This window comes from Meriones unguiculatus, chromosome 6 (genome assembly GCF_030254825.1).
Source record: "Meriones unguiculatus strain TT.TT164.6M chromosome 6, Bangor_MerUng_6.1, whole genome shotgun sequence".
In the NCBI taxonomy this organism is placed as follows: domain Eukaryota; kingdom Metazoa; phylum Chordata; class Mammalia; order Rodentia; family Muridae; genus Meriones; species Meriones unguiculatus.
Window position 1 is genome coordinate 43,146,889 of NC_083354.1, and position 19,661 is coordinate 43,166,549.

A 19,661-nucleotide genomic window follows, 5' to 3' on the forward strand; every position below is an offset into this window, starting at 1 on the left:
TGCTCCTCAGCTCCCAAGCGGTGCTATGGCCTCTTCCTCTACCTTCCTGAGCTGAGTATCCTTAGGGAGCCTTCCCTTCTTTCTGTCCTTAAAGCAGTGGTCCAGTGGAGGGCCCCATGTGGGAGTCCCTGTTGATACTCTTCCCTCTGCCCCAGAGCCCTGCCCTTCCACCCTGCTGCAGCAGCACATGGCCGACCTCCTGCGACAGGGCCCCGACGTAGCACCCAGCTTCCTCAACAGCGTCCTCAACCAGCTCAACTGGGCCTTCTCGGAGTTCATCGGCATGATCCAGGAGGTGGGCTGTGGCGGGAGCCGGCATGTCGGGGTGGGGGTGGGCCGAGGACAAGGCCCAGCAGAATGGCAACCTGCCCGCTGCCGGCTTAGATCCAGCAGGCTGCCGAACGCCTAGAGCGGAACTTCGTGGACAGCCGGCAGCTCAAGGTGTGCGCCACCTGCTTTGACCTGTCGGTCAGCTTGCTGCGGGTCTTGGAAATGACCATCACCCTGGTGCCCGAGGTATTCCTCGACTGCTCCCGCCCTACCTCTGAGATGCTGCTCCGACGTCTCGCACAGGTATGCCCGCCTGGGCAAGGAGGGTGGGACCTGGGGAGTGCCCTGGCGCTGTGCTTGCCCCCCCCAACAGGCTCCCGCCTTCACAGCTGCTGAACCAGGTGCTGAACCGGGTGACGGCCGAGAGGAACCTGTTTGACCGTGTGGTCACCCTGCGGCTGCCTGGTAAGGATCTAGATGCCCCTGTCCCTCGGCACACCAAGGCTTCAGCTCCTCTGCCTGGAGCAGCCGGGCTAGCCTCTCCATGCAGTACCAGGGCAGCCGTGCTGGCACTCCCAGCCTCGGCTTGCCTTGTGCAGGAAGAGCAGGTGGGGAAGGTCAGGGGTGGCGGCCAGGCCTAGGCTCCTGCTGCAAACCCACTGTATGCGTGCCCCATCTTCCTTCCCTCCCCTTAGGCCTGGAGAGTGTGGACCACTACCCTATCCTGGTGGCAGTGACCGGCATCCTGGTACGCCTCCTGGTGCATGGTCCGGCCTCAGAGTGAGTGTTGGGGACTGCTGGCCCCTGTGGGAACCGGGTGTGCCATTTGAGGAGGGGCTGGCAGGGCAGGGCCTCACTGCACCTGTATCCTTGTGTCAAAGTGAACTTCAGAACCTAGTTTGGGATGTCGAGGCAGAGGCTAGGTGGTGATGTGTAAGCTGCTTAAACACGTGTCAGTAGCAACAGCTCTGGCTGGCTGGGAGATCTCAGCTCTCAGTCATGCCTCCTGCAGGGGCATAAATGCCAAAACTTGGAAAATGTGCCATCCCCTGATGGTCGGGGCCACCCTGCTGGGTCAAGAGCTGCACACACAAAGCCGCCCATGTGGGAAGACGCAGCAATGAACACGGACCACTTTTATTATAAAACGCCTTAGTAGTCAGAGCGGCCAGCTCATCGTGGGAGGAGTGCTGGCCCCCTTCCCCACCTGCCTGCAGTGGGGAGTAGTAGAGGCAGGAATCCAGGGTACCGCCTTAGCCGTTAGGATGAGATGAGTGCCAGTCCTTCAGAGGCCTCCTGCCCTCCAGGGACCCGAGTCCCAGACTAGTCACATAGCCAGGCTTTTTCCTGCTGGGTTATGAGCCCAGGGATTGGCTCTCCCTTTAGCCGGAGGCAGCAGGGCGACTCTTGCAGGCGTGTCCTGAAGGAGGTATGCATGCCCACCAGACTCCACAGGAGTTGTAAAGCTTTCTGGAGGCTGGATGGCAACAGACTGGGTCCTCTTTCAGCAGAGGAAGGGCGCATTTCCTCATTCCTCTTAGAGTGGGAGCTGCTTTCTCCCTCCTTGGTGAGCTCCCTGGCAGGGAGGGGAAGGTGATATGCTTGGCTCTTCTATACCATGCCCTGACATCGGCATTAACTCCTGAGGGTGGCCCAGGGCTCTGAACAGATTGGCTAGGTTCCCTAATCTTACTGGGACATTTGGACACTCTGAGATCCTAGGGTAGCAGGCTGTAGTGGTCTAAGGCCTTGTCCCGAGCTAGGCAGAGCAAGAGGCAGGTGGGGGCCTCACCCCCTTTGCCAGTGAGTGGAACTGGCAAAGTGCAGGTCAGGGCTCTCATGCAGCTGTAGGACCAGCCGGAGTGTGTCCGCCGGCATCTGTGATTCTCTAGACCGCAGCAGGTCTGTGGCCTGTGTGGGACTCCAGGCAGTCTAGGTCATCATGAGACCCTCTGAACCTGTAGAACTGGCTGACTCGGAGCCAACCTTGAGTTGTAAGCCCATGGGGTTGCACAGATCGAAGTCCTCAGCTACTGCTAGCTGCGCTCGGCCATTGAGGCCTTTCTTGCCCGGCTCCAGGAAGACCACATGCTTGTGGACACTGGCCTTGCGGCTGGGCGCATCCGGCGGTGTGGTGCTGAGCACCGAGGACTGTGCACTCAGCTCCTGGAGCGGACTGGGTGCTCTCGGCCAGCAGCGGTTGCGGCAGGCCCGCCGACAACAGTGACAGCAGCCACGACAGGGTGGTGCAAACAGATAGAGCAGCACCAGCACCAGGCCCACGATACAGCCCAGCAGTGTGGTGAAGCCTGTGTTGAAAGCCTCAGGCTCGGAGCGAGGCTTATGCACGCTCACATTGTACTCAAGCGTCTGGTTGTGGTGCAGGCGGGGCCCAGTGGCCAGGCACACAAAGATGCCCGCATGCTGCTCTTGTACCCTGCCTATGGCTAAGCTGCCATCGGCCAGCAAGACAATGCTGCCGTCCTGAGAGCCGGGTGCGACAAGCAGCTCGCTCTTTGGCGAAACCCAGGCCACCCGTGCCGCGGGCACACTGCTGTTGCAGAAGAGTCGCAGGGACTGCCCCACCTGTGCGTGCAGCTGCTCCTCAGGCAGCTCCAAGCCTGGAGCTGCAGCATCCGAGCAGTTCTCAAAGACCCGGCTGTGCTCAAAGAAGCGCACTCGGGACTCGGACGCCTCAAAGGCCTGGCAAGTGTACTCACGTGCAAAGTCACACAGGGCACTTAGGCCCCGCTGGTGCCAGCGCTGGAGCAGGTGGAAGAGGTGGCAGTCACAGGGCAGGGGGTTGTTGTGCAAGTACAGCCCGTTCTTGAGGAAAGCGGGCAGCGCAGCCAGCTCAGGGATGGAGAAGTGTTTCAGCCAGTTGGAGGAGAGGTCTAGAGTACGCAGGTGGGCCATCCCCAGGCCGTGCAGGTGGTTGAAAGAAAAGGAGGAGAGTTTGTTGCAGCCGAGATAGAGATGGCTGAGCATGCTCAGGCCCCGGAAGGCGTCCAGGTCCAAGTGCACCAGTCGGTTATTGAACAGAAGCAACCTCTCCAGCTCCTCCAGGCCGTCCAGATCATGGGCACGGAGCATCTTCAACATGTTAGACGAGAGATCAAGTATCCTCAGGCCACTGGCATTGCTGAACACACCGCGGCCCAGCACATCCAACTTATTGTAGCCGAGGTGCAGGGCCCGCAGCCGGGAGAGGGGCGCCAACCAGCCCGGGGGGAGACGCCTGAGTGCATTGTTGCTCAAGTCAAGTTCCGCGGCCGTGGCAGGTAATGCTGCTGGCAAGCTCTCTAACCCCCGGCCGGCACAGCTCAGCACGTCGGCAGCACAGATGCAGTTACTGGGGCATTTGTGGGGAGCGGGAGGCAAAGCGTCCTCCAAGTATGAAGTGCCTGCTCCAGCACCCAGCATGCACAGTAGTATGCCTGGCAGCAGCAGCCGGGCCATGGCAGCGGCCACCAGGGAAGAGATGGGGCAGCTCCGTGCGGGGCAGAGGCTTCAGGACTCACCTACTTCTGAACAGGCTTTCTGACTGTGGTTCCCTACGGCCCATGGCTCGAGAGGCACAACGCCGGCTCCACCTGCCCAGCCGGCTTCTCCGGCTCTTCTGGTCTGGGGTTGTAAGGTGGGGCCCCAGCCCTTCTTGCAGCTCCGCCAGCTTTTCTGACTGGGTTCTAAGTACTCGCTAGGAGAGGGCTGCTCCGGGGTGGGGACCCAAGTTCCCATTGGCTCCCGCCGCTAAGGGGCGGGGCAGCCACATTCCCTGGCACTTGAGGACCCAGCGTGGCCACCAGAGGGCCCCAGTGCCTCAGATCACTTGGCTGGCAGCCTGACTTCCCTATTGAGGAGCAAAAGGACATAAGTAAGGGGAGATTCCCTTTTTGCAGCTAACATGCCCAAAGTGATTTCGAAGGGTTCGTGTATAACGGGTTAGGCGGAGTCCTCACCCTTCTCCCTTTAGATTTAGTTATTTGTGAGTATGTGGGTGCTCATGCAGAAGTCAGACAAGTGACAGGGGGGTTTCTCCTACTTCGTGGGTCCTGGGCATCTGATTTCAAGTTGTGTTTAGCAGCAAGCACCTTTACCCTTCAACAGTACCCTTCTTCCCTTTAAACTCGTATGTAGGTCATATGGGATCTACAGGGACCCAGAACTTAAGAGTTGGTTGGCACCAAGATGGAAAGAATGGAGGCATAACAACGAAGCCTCTGGGCTGTCACCATCCCCAGAGATTTTCACATAGGCTCAAAGCTTTCCCACTACCTATGCACCCTTCCCTATCTAGGACAGAGCAAGCCACCTCTGTGCTCCTGGCTGATCCCTGCTTCCAGCTTCGTTCCATATGCTATCTCCTGGGGCAGCCAGAGCCCCTAGCACCTGGCACTGCCTTGCCCGCCCCTGATCGGAAGCGCTTCTCTCTTCAGAGTTGTAAGTGGACCAGGGGTGGGTCAGGGAAGAGTAGCAGGACTGCCTAAGCTCAGGATCCTCAAGAATAGCAAATGCCCTGCCTGGGAGTGTTCAAGAGGCACCGAGTTCTAGGGCTACACGGGACCTGATACCACCTATCGCCTACCCCAGATACGGATTACATCAGTGCTGAGGAGCTGGCCCAGGTGGAACAGATGCTGGCCCACCTGACCGCAGCCTCTGCCCAGGCAGCAGCTGCCTCCCTGGTGAGTGAGGCTTAACGCACAGGCCCAGGCCCCTTTAATACCACCACGACGGGTAGAGGTGTCGAGCCCGGCACACGCCAACTCACTCTCCATCCTCTAGCCCACCAGTGAAGAGGACCTCTGCCCAATCTGCTACGCCCACCCCATCTCTGCTGTGTTCCAGCCTTGTGGCCACAAATCCTGCAAGTAAGTGCGTCCCATGGACTTGGGGAGGTGAATAGGGACATGCCGGTAGCTCTCACTCCCCTCCCCTCTTGTAGAGCCTGCATCAACCAGCACCTGATGAACAACAAGGACTGCTTCTTCTGCAAAGCCACCATTGTATCTGTCGAGGACTGGGACAAGGCGGCCAATACAAGTGCCACCTCCTCAGCTGCCTAGGCCAGCCTGATGCACACAGCTTCCACCATTCCGGAAGCTTCCCCCGAGACCCAGACTGAGCCCTATTTATGAGCTCCTTTGGCCCTATCTCCCCATCACCCCCACTCTTAGCACTTCCATCCATCTGCCTGTGTATAGGCTCATTGGTGGGAGCCCAGCCATTGCCCTAATTATGCCTGAGCTTGACTTTCAGTCCAGGCTACAGTGAGCATTAAATTATTATTCCATAGAGCCCTGGCCCAGCTCTTCTTGAGGGAGTGGGAGCTTGTGGGTTACGCTCGGCAGGATCCTGTCAGTTTCTGTCCCCACCAGAAGGCAGATGTCTAACAGCTTCAGCTGCGTCCATTCCACCCTAGACAAATGGCACCAAGTCCAGGGTCTTCTGAAGTGCTGCCTATGGTGAGGCAATGAGGGGGCAGCTTGGCCAGCCCTGCGTGTCTCTCACATGATAATACGAGGCTCTGGCACCGACTCCCCAATAGACTTGTGGGGCAGCACGCTGGCTCCATTGAGATAAAGTTCATCACTGACTATGACGTCCTCACCCAGCACTGTTACATTCTCCATGCGCACCTGGGGGTGGGGGAAGCCTTGTTAACGAGGCACGCATATTCCCTGTTCCTGCCCGCCCCCCCCCCCCGCCCAGTCCAGTTCATCAACTTACCCACTGGCCCACACGGCAGCGCCAGCCCACGATGCATGACTCAAGCCAGGAATGGGAGTGGATGTGCGCATCCCGAAGCACTGTGCACCGCCGGATGCACACGCCATCTTCCACCACCACACCAGGACCCAGGCTTACATTGGGGCCAATGCTGCAGTTCTGACCAATACGGGCACTTGGGTCCTGAGAGTATTTGAGGAAAGGAAGAGTGGGTCATTTGTCTCCCAAATCTGAAAGGATTAGTGACAGGCTGGGCAAGGGCCTCACCACAAGTACATTCCCCACAATGCCAGGGCCTGAGTATAGTCTCTCTGGATGCTTCTGTCTCAGTGATTGCAGGAAGAGGCACATGCCAGTGAGGAAATCCTTGGGCTGCCCAATGTCCATCCAGAAGCCTGCAGAGAGAGATGGATCAGAGGGTCTCTGCCTAACCACACACTGCCCCTCACCCTATGGACTCTGCCTCACCCTGCAGCTCCATGGCATATAGCTGCCCCTCCTTGGCCATAACTGGGAAGATCTCCTTCTCAATGGATGTAGGCTTCAGCTGTGGAAGTGGGCGACTCGTGAGCAGGCCACACAACAGGCCTGCTCCCCCCAGCCCGCCCGGCAGTCCTCTCCTACACACCTGGATGCGCTGCAGCACAGCAGGGCTCAGGATGTACATGCCTGCGTTGATCTTATTGGACACAAACACCTGCGGCTTCTCAACGAAACGGTGAATGCGGCCTGTGTCAGCCTCACACACCACCACGCCGTACTTGGAAGGCTCCTCCACCTTGGTTACCTGAATGTGGAGGTGGAGGGTACCTTAGGCCTAGTCCAGGGCTCTCTACCCCTGACACACAATGCCGACCCCCACGTCTCAAAGGCTCCTGCCCCAAAGGCATTCTGCACAACTTTGCACCCTAACAAGGAGAGTTTAACACCGGGGGAGGGGGGGTGCCAGAGAGACTGTATATGAGGGTGGGGCTGTCAGAGAAGGAAGCCTTGGTCTCTTACCAAGATGGTGCCCTCTTTGCCATGGTGTCGATGGAACTGCACCATGGCTTGGAAGGGGAAATCACAGATCACATCACTGTTGAGAACGAAGAAAGGGTCTGCAGTCTCAGAGAGTAGAGCTCGGGCCAATGCCAGAGGCCCAGCTAGGGAAGGGGACAAGTCCTATGTTACCACCTTGGTAGAGGCCTAGTTCCTTGAGTCCACACTCCAGAGGCCCCCACTCAGATTGGCTAATATCCCTTTACTGACCCTAAACTTTGCCCAACGACCTTCCATTTTTGCACTGACCTGTCCCCAAAGGCTCCTCTTCATGAGACATGGAGATTCGGATTCCAAGCTAGAAGGGAGAAGTCATCTGTTTATGTTCTTCCTCGAATAGTAAGCAGAGCCGCAGGGACGAAAATAAAGGGCTAAGTCTATGGCCTCACCCTTTGCTCCTGTGCCTTCATTTCCTTCTCCAACATCTGTGACATGTAGCTCACTGCCAGGATCACATGGTCCACACCTGCCTGTCAGACACAATGAGGTGTGCTAATTAACCAGCTTTGGTCACCCCTGACCTCCCAGTCACTATCCATCCCTCTTCCCGCCACAGCAGACCCAGGGCCTTACCGCGGCAAGCGCCTCCACTTGATGCAGCAAGATGGGCTTATTGCAGAAGTCAACCAATGGCTTCGGAATGCTCAGCGTCAGCGGCCTTAACCGTGTCCCATACCCACCCACCAAGATCAGTGCCTTCATGGCGCCTGCAGGTGATAGGAGTGGGTTTCTGGCTCCAAAGTACTTACAGGCCGCCTGACCGACCCCTGCCACTAACTCCCGCCGCTGTGCCTGCCTCGCACCCTTCACCAGCCAGACTGACCGACTCCGGTCTCACCTCGTCCGCCTGCTCTACCTTGACGTTCTCCCGGGCACCCAGACACTGGAGGAACTGGTTGGAGAGCAGCGGGCTCGGAGTTCCGGCCAGAGGAGGCGCAGCCAGTGACGTAGCAGGGGAGAGCCAATCGGCTGTCACCTACGTGGCAGGGCCGCCCGAAGCCGAACGCCAGGCGTTACGCTACGGCAGACGTAGCCAATTAGATTCCCAGTGCGCTGGGCTACCATGGGGACCTGGAGAACTCGCGGGTCAGAAGCCCATTGGAGGCTCTAAAGGCGGAACTGATAAGAGAAGCTCCGCTTCCTATCAAAACCAGGTCCGCCACGCCATCTGCCCCGCCCCGCCGGGCCGCCTCTCCCCCAATCCCGCTTCGGTCGCCTCGCCCTGACGACTCCGCCCCTCAGGAGGGGGGCTGTCCCGACCCCACCTCCCCCACTTGGCCTGCCCGGCCGTGCTGGCTCCGAGGCCCACCTCCAACCCCTCCCTTGCCGCCAACTCGGCTCCGGAACCGCCCCGCAGCACTGTCTGGACCCAGTTGTTCAGCCTATTCCCCCGGCTGAGACTCGGCACCTCCCCTTAATGGAAGACCAAGACCCACGAGCCTAACTACCTGGGTCTGTCTAGCCGGAGGCTATTAAGCTTTCACACAGACTTAAGACAGTTCAGATTCTAGAGGCTTTATTTGGACATACACGACCTGACACAAGCGGGAGGGTAGCGCTGGGTGTACAGAAAAGGGCCGGCTTGGGCCAAGCACTCCTCTCCACCACACAGAAGACCAGGGGAAATGCAAGCGCGCCTAAACGCCAATGGCCAATGGTGCCACGTGTGTATCCTGGCGCAGGTCTTAGGGTGTGTTGGCGGGCGTGTAGCTTCCAGGAAAGAGGAGCAGAGAACAATTTCCAGAATTCAAAGTCTTACATTTCCTCCACAAAAGCAAAGGAACTTTTCCCAGGTTCTCCTTTTTCCTCATTAAAATGTTTTTTGTTTTTTTTGTTTTGTTTTTAATGGGCACACACACAACCAACTTACTTAGTTGTAAAGTTCAAAGCAGTTTGCATCTAAGGGAACGTGCACATGGCCAGATGTGAGCGAATGAGCAGCGGATACTGAACTAGCCCATGGCGCCTTGGCCCAAGAGAGAATCCCCACACCCACTGCACAAGCCCAGAGCTGGGAGGGGTGGGGTCCCAGGCAAGTAGTTGCTACACTGGTCCCTTTCCTTTTTAAGCACCACCTATCCCATTTCATTCCCACCCATCTCCCCGGGGCTGGTGTGGGCTTGGCCCAGGAAAATATAATACTATGATGAGGGGTGATCTGAGCTCCCCAACCCATGATCCCGAGTTGCACTTTGGTCCCAAATTGGGGCTGGGAAGGCAGGCCCTGTCAGGGACAGGTAGGAGAGCAACGGCAGGAAGTGTGTGCACACACTTGCCACCGCTATTAGATAAACGAGCTGGGCCTCCAGGTATCAAAGTGCTGAAAAGTGGGGCCCTGCCCACGAGGAGCAGCAAATCCCAGCCTTTCCATACTGTAGTGGCAAAACTCCAAGTGCTGTGGGCACTGCCTCCCTTGCTACTTGAGAACCAGCAGGATGGGGGCAGCGCCCCGGCCCCCAGAAAATTCAAACTGGGGAAGTACAACACACTCCTAGGTCTCAGCTGGCCCCAAATCCATCTCCTGACCTCTATCCTGCCAGAGACGCATCCACACTAATGAACACTTACTGCCCCCATGGCTGAAGCAACAGACTACTACTAGACAGAAGACAGTTGTTACTAACCAAAAATGGGCAAAGCTCTGCCTCCTGGCCCTAAGGAATGGGAACCTGCCCACCACTGGCACCAGGGTCAGAAGACTGGGATCCATCAAGGAGCCCTTTTCAGAGGCTGCATCTCTAAGAACCAGGCAATTGTGTCATTAGTTTAACAGTATCTCTCAAAGGCTGGCAGGATTATCTTCAAATGCCAAAACAGACATGTCAGAAGTGATGCCCACTGGCCACAGACTTGGAGACTGTTGCTCACCCTGGCAATGGCTGAGTGCAGTGTAACCTGTCGGACACCTATGTTACGGGCAACAAGTATCCACCATCAAAGGGGCTGGTAGCAAAAATAGAGCAATGGGTCAGGACCACCTCTTGAGTCTTCACTGCCCCACTGTTGGTGCGGAAGGCCACCAGGACAGCAAGTAAACACCACTACGAGTCATTCTGCTATCAGGTTTGAAAAACAGCAGAACCTGCGGAGGAAGGGCACAGGAGCAAAGGCTCACCTCAGCAAAGGGAAAGAATATTCTGCTGAGGAAAGCATGAAGGAAATCAATATATACTAATTAACAAGGCTATACTCCAGAAAGCTCACCACAAAACAGGGGCTAGCAGGTGGACAAACGGACTTACTGACAGACCCCAGGATTAATCAGACAAAGTTCTCAGCAGACTCCCATACCCAGGGCCCTAGGTCCCTAAAACCAGACAAGTTTAGAGTTCTCCCTCCAAGCCTAGAGCCTGGACCACCACCTAACGGGCTACTTGCTGCCTTGAGCTTGGCCTGGCCAAGACAAGACCCTGAGCGGACCACGGCCCCAGAGCCCTGGGAGGAGCAGCCCATCCACAGGCAGCACAGCTGCCCAAGCTAGAGGAAGGGACACCACCCAAGGCCCAGGAACTGCAAATACTGTGTGGGCCAGAGCCACTACAGGCCCTTAGGCATCCCGGGACACTGCCTCTCCTCAGCAAACAGAGCTGTGCCGACCTCAGCGAGACAAGAGGATATGTGGCCTCCTTAGGCAAGGGATCTCTGCAAGAGGCTAGATGGGGCTGTGGACAGAGGAGGAGGTTTGCATGCCAGTGGGTGCCTAGAGAGCCCAGGGCCCACCCTCTGCTGTGAGTTGGCCTTAGCTCAGCTTCACAAACCTAGCCCCATGCCAAAATCAGAGCCAAGGATGAGTCCATGTGTGCAGTGAGCCCTGTAATGCCCTGAGGCATCTATTCAAGCACTGGCACACAGCTACAAAGGCCCTCAAGATGTGGGCACTTAATGCTCCCAATTCTGGGAAATAAGGGATGAGTAGGCATGGAGAGACCCTGTGCCAGCCAAGGGCTTCACCTCTCAATCAGCAGAACCCTACAGCCACAGAGCCCAAAACCTTAGGCAAGGGAAACCAAAGTTCAAAGGCATTCTTTCTCTGCTGCCAAGCCCACTGGGGCCACCTCTTCCTTCCTGAGTCAGCCTGGACACAGCAGTCAAAGCCACAAAGCTAAGGAGCCTGGCTGAGAGGACGTATGTTCTGTCCTCCTTTACTTTATATATATGGATTCCAGGCTACAGCTAAAAACATTTCTTTTAGTTTACACCAAAGAGAAATATAACCCTTTAAAAGCAAGTCTGTGTGTCCTCACAGCAAGTTCAGAGCAATGGTCCCTGCCTGTGGGTGGAGAGGAAGGGGTCGTCCTAGGGCCCAGAACTGGGCCTACTGGTTCTCGTCCCGCATCTGCTCCATGATGCTGATAAGATTCTCCAAGCCAAACACATAGCCTCTGTCCGGCCCATCGTGAACAGTGGGGTCATCCCGGAAGCCCTTGAATGTGCTGTGTGCAAAGTCAATCATGCGGACATCCACCTTGGGCGGAGAAGAGGGGCCAGCCTCAAGGTTGGTGTTGCTAGGGCTGGTGCTGGGGCCACAGGATGGTGGCACCTCAGGGAGCCCCATGTCCACGTGCTTGAGACGTAGCTCAGACCGGCACTCCCTGCCATCATAGATGACAAGCAGAGAACTGGAGTAGAAGCGGTAGGAGGCCTGCCGCTCCAGCACAGCTTTGAGGCCCCGCAGTTTGCTCAGGATAGGCTCAAAGAGGTCACGTCGCAGGTCCAAGCCATTGTGCAGGTATTGATACAGAGCATTGCGGAAGCCTTCGATGGAGAGTCCACGACCATAGTACTTGTTCCTGCAGAGGTAATGACCTGTGTCCAGCTGGTAGACCTGAAACCCCAGGAGACAAGACAAGGTTGAGAACCAGGAAGGCCTGATGGCCACAAAGTGGCCCAACCAAAAAAACCCCAACCAACCCACCAACCAACCAACCAGCCAACCAAACAAACAAACCAACCGACCGACCAACCAACCATTCTGGAAGGCACTCTGACCAACCTGAGCTCTTCAGCTCCTCCTACTGGAGCAGGGAGGCCATTCACCCCAGGTTTTCCCGTCATGGAGCTGTGAAAGCCAACACCAGGCCTATTGCCATCACTTTAGAATCTGCCTCCAAGCTGTCCCAGGGTCCAGCTAGACTCTAACTGGGAACACACTGCTGACAGACAAGACTTACTTGCCCCATAACAGGGGAGCAGGCTCTCTCAATGACCCTGCGCATGGAGCTCTGCCAGAGTCGAGTGCAGAAAGCAGGGCTCAGTGACCCCACTGTACACACGCTCAGCACCCTGTGGGGGACTCACCTTCTCAGAGGAGATTCTGGACCAGCGCAGAGCAGGAGGGCACAGGTGTCAGGCAGGCATGGACATAACCTAAAACATGCACTCGGCAGCACCTGGGCTCTCACCACTGGTGACTCACCTGCATGCCACAGACCCTGACCCCTAGTGTAGCAGAAGTGCTCTGCTCACACTTCCTCATCTGCCGGGCCGCCTTCTCGGCGGAAGCATCGTCCCCATGCTGCCGGGTGCCCATCTTCAAGTCCAGCACGCAGGGGCACTTGAAGTGGTGTACCACATTCTCAAGCAGAAGGAACTCTGGGCCAAAGTCAAGGACGACAGCCATACTCACTCAGCTCCACTCAGAAGAGCACAAGGAAAATTCTCCACTTTAAACTGTATGTGCCTCACAAATTCTTAAATGACAGTTTCAAACTACTGGCTTTAACTTTTTGGTAGAATGTACATCACGTAAAATCTTAAGAGCCAGGAGTTGGTGGCACACACCCTTTAATTCTAGCACTCACACTCACAAGACAAAGGCAGGTGGATCTCTGTGAGTCTGAAACCAGATTGTTCTACAGAGTGAGTTACAAGCTAGCCCAGGACTACACATTTAGAAGCTATCTCCAAATATATATATATATTATTTCAGTGAGTTCAAGGTCAGCTTTGGCTAGAATGAGCCTGCCTCAAGAAAATAAGCAAAAGAAAACTGCCATTTTGCCACTGTAAGCATGCCAGTCACAGGCATAGCACATCTACACCTCAGTGCAGCCAACACCATCGTCACCTCCCTAAGCTGAACCTCTACCCACTGAACACTCAATTCCTAGCTGCCCTTTCTACTCTTCAGGAAACCTCTACGTTCTGTGTCTAGGAATTTGTCTATTGGTGGCAGCTCATTTTACTGGAATGTTCCAGCATTAATCTTTGTATGCCAGGTTTAGTAAAATGCTTTCAAGATTCATTCCTATCATAAAACATACCATAATTTCATTCCTAGGGGCTGGAGAGATGCCTGAGCAGTTTAGAGCAATTGTTGCTTTTGCAGAGGACATGGGTTTAATTCCCAGCACCAATGTGGTGGCTCACAACTATCTCTAACTCTAGAGTTCCAGAGGATCTGACCCCCTCTTCTGGCCTCCATAGGTACCTGGCATGCACAATGGTACACATACATACCTACAGGCAAAACATTCATACACATAAAATTAAATTTAAAGGAGAGGGTGTTGGATGACTCAGAGGTTAAGAACACTGGCTGCTGTTCCACAGGACCCGAGTTCAACTCCTAGCAACCACATGGCAGCTCACAACCATCTATACTGGGATCTAGTGCCCTCTTCTGGTGTGCATGAACACAGAGCACTCATATACATAAAACAAGAAAAAAAAAAAAAAAAAGACAAAACAACAACAAAAGAATTTCAGCTAGGCATGGTGATGCACAGCTTTGATCCCAGTACTTGGGAGGCAGAGCTCTGTGAATCTGAGGCCAGTGAGGTCTACACAGTGACTTCCAGGACAACCAGGGCTATGTAGAGAGACCCTGTTTTAAAAAAAATGAATTCCAGGTATGGTCTATGTATATAATTTTCCATACTAAGCATTCAAGACACGCACTGCACTGATCTGTATTTTTAAATACAGGTGTGTGTTATGCTGTGTGTGTGGTGTGCACACTTGATGGAGGTGGCGGAGGGCAGAGAGCAACATCAGATATCTTCCCTTAATTGCCCTCTGTCTTTAGTGTTTGAGACAGGATTTCTCACAGAATGTGAAACTCTCTGGCCCACCTAAGCTGGCTAGCCAGTGAGCTTCAGGGATCAGTCCATCCTTGTCTGTACACTCTCAGTACTCTGAGTATAGGCACAGCCTGGCTCTTCTGAGTTCTGCAGAGCTGAACTCGGGTCTCTCCAGACTTTATTTGGACAGTCTTGTGATCCCAGGTTAGCCTTAAACAGCCTGGAGAACACAAGGATACTTTGAACTTCTGGTTCTCCTGTCTCCAGCTACAGAGAGCAGAGACAACAGCACTTTACTTAAATTTAGCCATTTAAGAAATAATTTATCAATTCATTATTTATGCAAAGCATTCTGCCTGCATGTGTGCCTATACACCAGAAGAGGGCAACAGATCTCTCTATACATGCTTGTGTGCCACCATGTGGTTGCTAGGAATCGAACTCAGGACCTCTTAACCTCTGAGCCATCTCTCCAGTCAAAATTCAGCGGTTTTTGTTTTTAATAAAAGGAGGAAGGGCACAGGTCCATTAAGAGAGGGATAAGGGGTGTGAGCATAAACACTATACACACATGAAATTGTTAGGGATTAAGAATCATTTTAAGGTCAGGCAGTGTTGGCACATGCCTTTAATCCTAGCACTAGGGAGGCAGAGGCAGGTGGATCTCTTTAAGGCCAGCTTTTTCTACAGAGTGAGTTCTAGGACGGCCAGGGCTATACAAAGAAACCCTGTCTCAAAAAACCAAGACCAACCCAAAACAAAAATATCATTTAAAAAAAAGTGACAATTAGGTCAGAGAAAGGTCCCATTACATGACACGGTGGTTGCACTCCTGAACTTGCAACAACACCGTTAACTGTACAAGGCCAGTTCCATTAACAAACACCATGCATGCCATGGAAGGGGCTCAGAGGGCCCGCCCCTTCCTGAGGAGTCATACTTAGTCAATGGATGAGAGAGGAGGGAGAGATTTTCCCCCAAGTGGTGTAAGGTATATATGTTCCTGTGAACGACACTGTGAAACTTCCTGGGACACGCAAAGGGAAGCACACGTGAGGCCAGTCGGGATGATGATAAGTAGTGCAAGGGACACCAGAGAGTGTAACAGCTGCATATGATCAAAATACATTATGTACACACATTTTTAAAATTTCATAATAAAACCTACTATTATGTCCAATGTATGCTAATAAAAACAATGAAAAATACCTATCTTGAGACTAAGGATAGTTCAATGGTAGAGCAAATGCTTGGGCATGAACAAGGCCCCAGAGGCAGTCCTCAGGCTAAAACCACAGTAAGAATAAGACTGTCCTGCCATTCCTCACACAATTCCCACCAGTAGACAAGGATACTGTAGAGTTTTCGGTCCTTCGACTCAGAGCGCATGCGGCTGAGCTGCTGCTTGTGGCAGCGCAGGCTCCAGGGGTTGTAGCTGATCTTCTCAGAGCTCAGGCCGCTATTGCTGTCTAGCATCTGGAAAGGGACGTCTGAGTGGCAGTGCAGCTCCACCTTTGGACTCTTTGCTTCCTGGGAGCTAAGAAGGAAGAACACAATACCACTAAGAGGGCAGAGATGTCATCTCTAGAAATGCAGAGAAGGGAAGGGTTAGAGTAAGCCTGGCCTGCCACCCAGAACCTGCTTACAGGTGGCACTGGCCCAGACAAAAGTGAGGGAGCAGAATGAGTGTTATCCTCTTTGGGCCTTTGAACACTTCCCCCTTGGTCAGTCTCAAAGGAAAAATCTGGGCCTTGGCCAACATGGGCCAGTGGGAAAGGCACTGCGGCACTAACCTGACAACCTGAGCTGGATCCCAGAACCCATACGGCAGAAAGAAAGAACCAACTCCACAAACTTGTCCTCTGACTTCTATACATACTCTAAGGGAAATGTACCCCACCCCTACAAACCTAACAATAAATAGTACTTAATTTAAACAGTTAGAAAAAAGTCCAGGTGTGGCAGTACAGGTCTCCCACTCTTTTTTTTTTTTTTTTTTTTCTTCTTCAAGACAGGATGTCTCTGTGTAGCCCTGGTTGTCCTGGACTCCCTCTGTAGATCCACCGGCCTCTGCCTCCCTGAGTGCTGGGACTACAAACATGTGCTGCCATGCCTGGCTGTGGTGGTAGAACACCCTTGGTCTCAGCACTCAGGAGGCAGAGGCAGGTGGATCTCTGTGAGTTCAAGGGCTACATACATCCTGTCTGAAAAATAAAGACCCCAAGAAAACAACAACAAAAACCAAAACAGTAAAAGAGAGAAAGAGAGAGAGAGAGAGAGAGAAAGAAAGAAAATAAGGTGTAGAGAGATGGCTTGGTGATTAAGATTACCTACATCTTTTGCCAAAGGACTGGAGTTTGGTTCCTAGCACCATGAAAGTACTCATGACTGCTTATACTGTGACTAGGAAGCTCTAAGGTTCTGGGTCCTTCAAAGGCATCTCAACTCAGGCACACATACCCACACATGGACATACCTATATATACATGGAATTTATATACAAATATAAACATATGCATAAATCTTTAAAAACAATAAGTGCCATGTGGGATTAGAGGCCTCTGTGTGAGCACAGCCTGGCGCAGCCCTGTGAACATTCTGGTGTCCTCACAGCGTAGCGTGGAGCTTGCAGTAGTCCCAGCTGCTCAGAAAGCTAATGGGGCAGGGATGCTTGAGCGCAAGAAGCTTGAGACCAGGCAAGTGTGGCCAATACCGAGGAGCCCCATTTAAAACACAAACCAGCAGCTGGGAGATGGCTCAATGGTGAAGCACTCACACACAAGCGTGAAAGTGGAGTCTGGAGTCTCAGAGCCTGTGCGGTGGCTAGGCTGTAATTCCAACCTTCAGAAGGCAAAGACTAGGTACAATGGCCATTCTTGGTTGTCAAACTGACTGCATCTGGAATTAACTAAAGCCCAAGCAGCTGGGCACAGCTGTGAGCAATTTTTCTGAAGTCATTTTAAGTGGGAAGACCCACCTTTGATCTGGCCCAGAGCATCTGCTGAGAGCCTACAGAAAAGTCATGAAAAAAGGGAACTTTTGTTCTGTGGCTGCTTGCCCTCACTCTGACATGTTCATTCCTTCACTGGCATTTGAGCCTACTTCTTCATGATTCCAGCATATACTGAAGACCAGCTGAGACATCCAGCCTTGTGGACTGAACAACTGGATTCTCTGACTTTCTGTTGGCCAACAGCTATTGTTGGACTAGCTGGACTACATCTGGTAAGCCACTCTAATGAATCACCTTTATTTTATATACATATTCATTCTATCAGTCCTGTTACTCTAGGGAACCCTGACTATTACACAGGGAATCCCCAGAGCAAGGTGAGTATAGAGACTGGCCATACTGGTGAAACTGGTGGACTCTGCATTTGACTGACAGACACTGCCTTAATGAGTAAGGTAGAAGAGTGACTGAGGATGATCTCTGGGGGCTGGAGAGATGGCTCACTGGTTAAGAGCACTGGCTGTTTTCCCAAAAGTTCTGAGTTCAATTAATAGCACCCACATGGTGCTAACAACCATCTATAATGAGATCAGGTGCCCTCTTCTGGCATGCAGGTGTACATGCAGGCAGAGTGCTGTATAAATAAATAATAAATAAATCTTAAGAGAAAAAAAAAAAGAGAATGATTTCTGATGTCATTGTCTGGCCTCCACGGCATGTGCACCCACATGCATGCACACACAATGGGGGAAGGGAGCCTGCAAAAAAATTTTTCAGAGTTAAAGAGGATTCCCTGACTGTAACTTCACATCTAGGTATATACTCAAAAGAACTGCTAAAAGGGGCCGAAGGCTGCAGTTTAGTCAGAAGGTGCTTGCTTACCATGCATGAGGTCCTGAGCTCAAGTGGGCTTGGTGGTGCACACCTGTAATCCTGACAGGAGATAGAGGCAGAAGAATCAGAGGCTCAAGGCTATATTGTGAGGTCCAGACAAGTCTCGCAACGCAACTTCTCACACTCACAAGTCCACAAAACTTCCCTGCCAGTGAAGCCATACACCCTAGGGATTGTAGAGTAAGTCTGTGGCACACAACAGAGGCAGAGCACCATCGAAATTTTAAATGTTACCTTCCTTTCCAAAAATGCTAGCCTTTTCTCTAACTGTGGAATGGTTTAGTATGTGCTGGAAATGGTGGCTCTCCTCTGAGCACCAAGTACCTCTGACATTTTTGTTAAAAGGCCCTGGGCAATGACCTCACTTCTGAACTAAACTACAGAAATCCAACAACGCCTGGCACCCTCCCCCACTTCTGAAAAGTAGATGCAGGTCCACTTTAGGAAACACTTGTCAAGTAAACCCAAGCAAGTTCCAGGTCTGGATGAGCCCCTGTAGTACTGGGTATTACTAGTCCTCTGGAGTCACAGTCTTGGCCCTGGTAAGTAATCTTCACTTGGGTATGACTCAGAATCTCTGCTGCAAGGCCAGATAGAAGTACAGTCACTGTAGAAAGAGCTGGCACCTTCACAAAACACTCTGATGTAAAAGCTATACTCACTGGCTTTTCACAAATGCTTCACAAAGCAAATGTCACTTTGGAGAACAAAACAACTCCTATTCTAAAAACTGCTAAAAGAAAAGCCTCAGTTACTAGCTACTGACTAGAATATTCTGTCACTCAAATGCCCATGTTAGGCTTCACAGTTGTCATTCAAGAGGAAGCCCCTTGTAGATGATGGAGATGAAGTAAAGGAAGTGCTCCTGCAGGCAAGAGCCCTCAAGAATACCCAAGATCAAGACACATCTTAACTAAGGTGTAGGTGTGCAGCTCCAAGATGCAGACTTAGCCCAAAGGATGGGAGAAACACGGTCACAAACACACAAGGTTTTCACAGTAACATGAACAGAACCGCTTAAAGCCTAAATACAGAGAGCGGACTGGGCCCTGAACAAAGCTCTGGAAGCTCACGTGGGCAGCATGGAGTGAAGTGACCTGATGCCAGAGATAAGCTCAGTTGATACATGTTTAGCATGCATGAAGCTGCTCCTCAGCACTATATAAACTAGGCATGGCGGTAAACACCTGTAATCCCAGCACGCAGGAGGCGAGTCCAGGAGCAACAAAAATTCAAGGGTCTGTAACTCTGCAACCCTCCCCACAAGCAATATAGAAAGTTCCAATTTCTCAGTGTGTATATCTATCTATCTATCTATCTATCTATCTATCTATCTATCTATCTATCTATTTATCTTTAGAGAGAGTTTTCAACAAGGGATGGCTGTTGCTTATGGGCCACTCCCACAGGAATGTCCTCCCTTATATGTTTATCACAACCTGATGAATAAATAAAATAAAAAAAAAGATAGTATGTCCATATGATGGAATATTCAGTCATAGAAAGGAACACAGGGCTGGGCATGATGGCATATTCCTGTAATACCAGCATTCGAGAGGCAGAGATGGGAGATGACTGTACATTCCAGCCTAGCATGGTCTACAAGTAAATTCTATGACAGCCAGACTACATAGTGAGATCTTGTCTCACAAACCACAAAACAGTACCAACAACATGCTAATACACAAACATGCTCTTTTTTGGCTTTTCAAGATACGGTTTCTCTGTGTAGCCCTGACTCACCTGGAACT

General features: G+C 52.7%; 3 protein-coding genes across 9 annotated transcripts in view; 1 reads left to right on the plus strand and 2 right to left on the minus strand.

The window, feature by feature from the left end:
• The window catches only part of Rnf123 (ring finger protein 123), a 29,045-nt gene extending 23,478 nt beyond the window's left edge, over positions 1-5,567 (plus strand). For 5 of the 6 annotated variants that reach the window (XM_060385279.1, XM_060385284.1, XM_060385280.1 and 2 more), the window contains 8 exons: positions 156-295; positions 385-573; positions 660-735; positions 966-1,050; positions 4,568-4,710; positions 4,861-4,955; positions 5,056-5,141; positions 5,216-5,567. In XM_060385279.1, the coding sequence (XP_060241262.1) occupies positions 156-295; positions 385-573; positions 660-735; positions 966-1,050; positions 4,568-4,710; positions 4,861-4,955; positions 5,056-5,141; positions 5,216-5,336 (935 nt within the window). In that variant the 3' untranslated portion in view covers positions 5,337-5,567. The other variant, XM_060385285.1, reaches the window with a different exon arrangement.
• On the minus strand, positions 5,537-7,967 carry Gmppb (GDP-mannose pyrophosphorylase B). Its single transcript, XM_021662640.2, has 9 exons — positions 7,615-7,967; positions 7,431-7,511; positions 7,291-7,339; positions 7,003-7,145; positions 6,629-6,787; positions 6,469-6,547; positions 6,268-6,395; positions 6,001-6,183; positions 5,537-5,909 (listed from the first exon to the last, which is right to left on the minus strand). Exons 1-9 carry the CDS (start codon positions 7,741-7,743, stop codon positions 5,778-5,780), a joined length of 1,083 nt encoding a protein of 360 aa, XP_021518315.1. The 5' UTR covers positions 7,744-7,967; the 3' UTR covers positions 5,537-5,777.
• A 573-nt stretch (positions 7,968-8,540) lies between these two features.
• Positions 8,541-19,661, minus strand: part of Ip6k1 (inositol hexakisphosphate kinase 1) — a 43,065-nt gene continuing 31,944 nt past the window's right edge. The window contains exons 4-7 of one of the 2 annotated variants that reach the window (XM_060385288.1): positions 17,899-17,949; positions 15,419-15,600; positions 12,458-12,633; positions 8,541-11,866 (exon numbers count right to left, since the gene is read on the minus strand). In XM_060385288.1, the coding sequence (XP_060241271.1) occupies positions 11,357-11,866; positions 12,458-12,633; positions 15,419-15,600; positions 17,899-17,949 (919 nt within the window). In that variant the 3' untranslated portion in view covers positions 8,541-11,356. The remainder of the gene's footprint in view (positions 11,867-12,457; positions 12,634-15,418; positions 15,601-17,898; positions 17,950-19,661) is intronic. The other variant, XM_021662545.2, reaches the window with a different exon arrangement.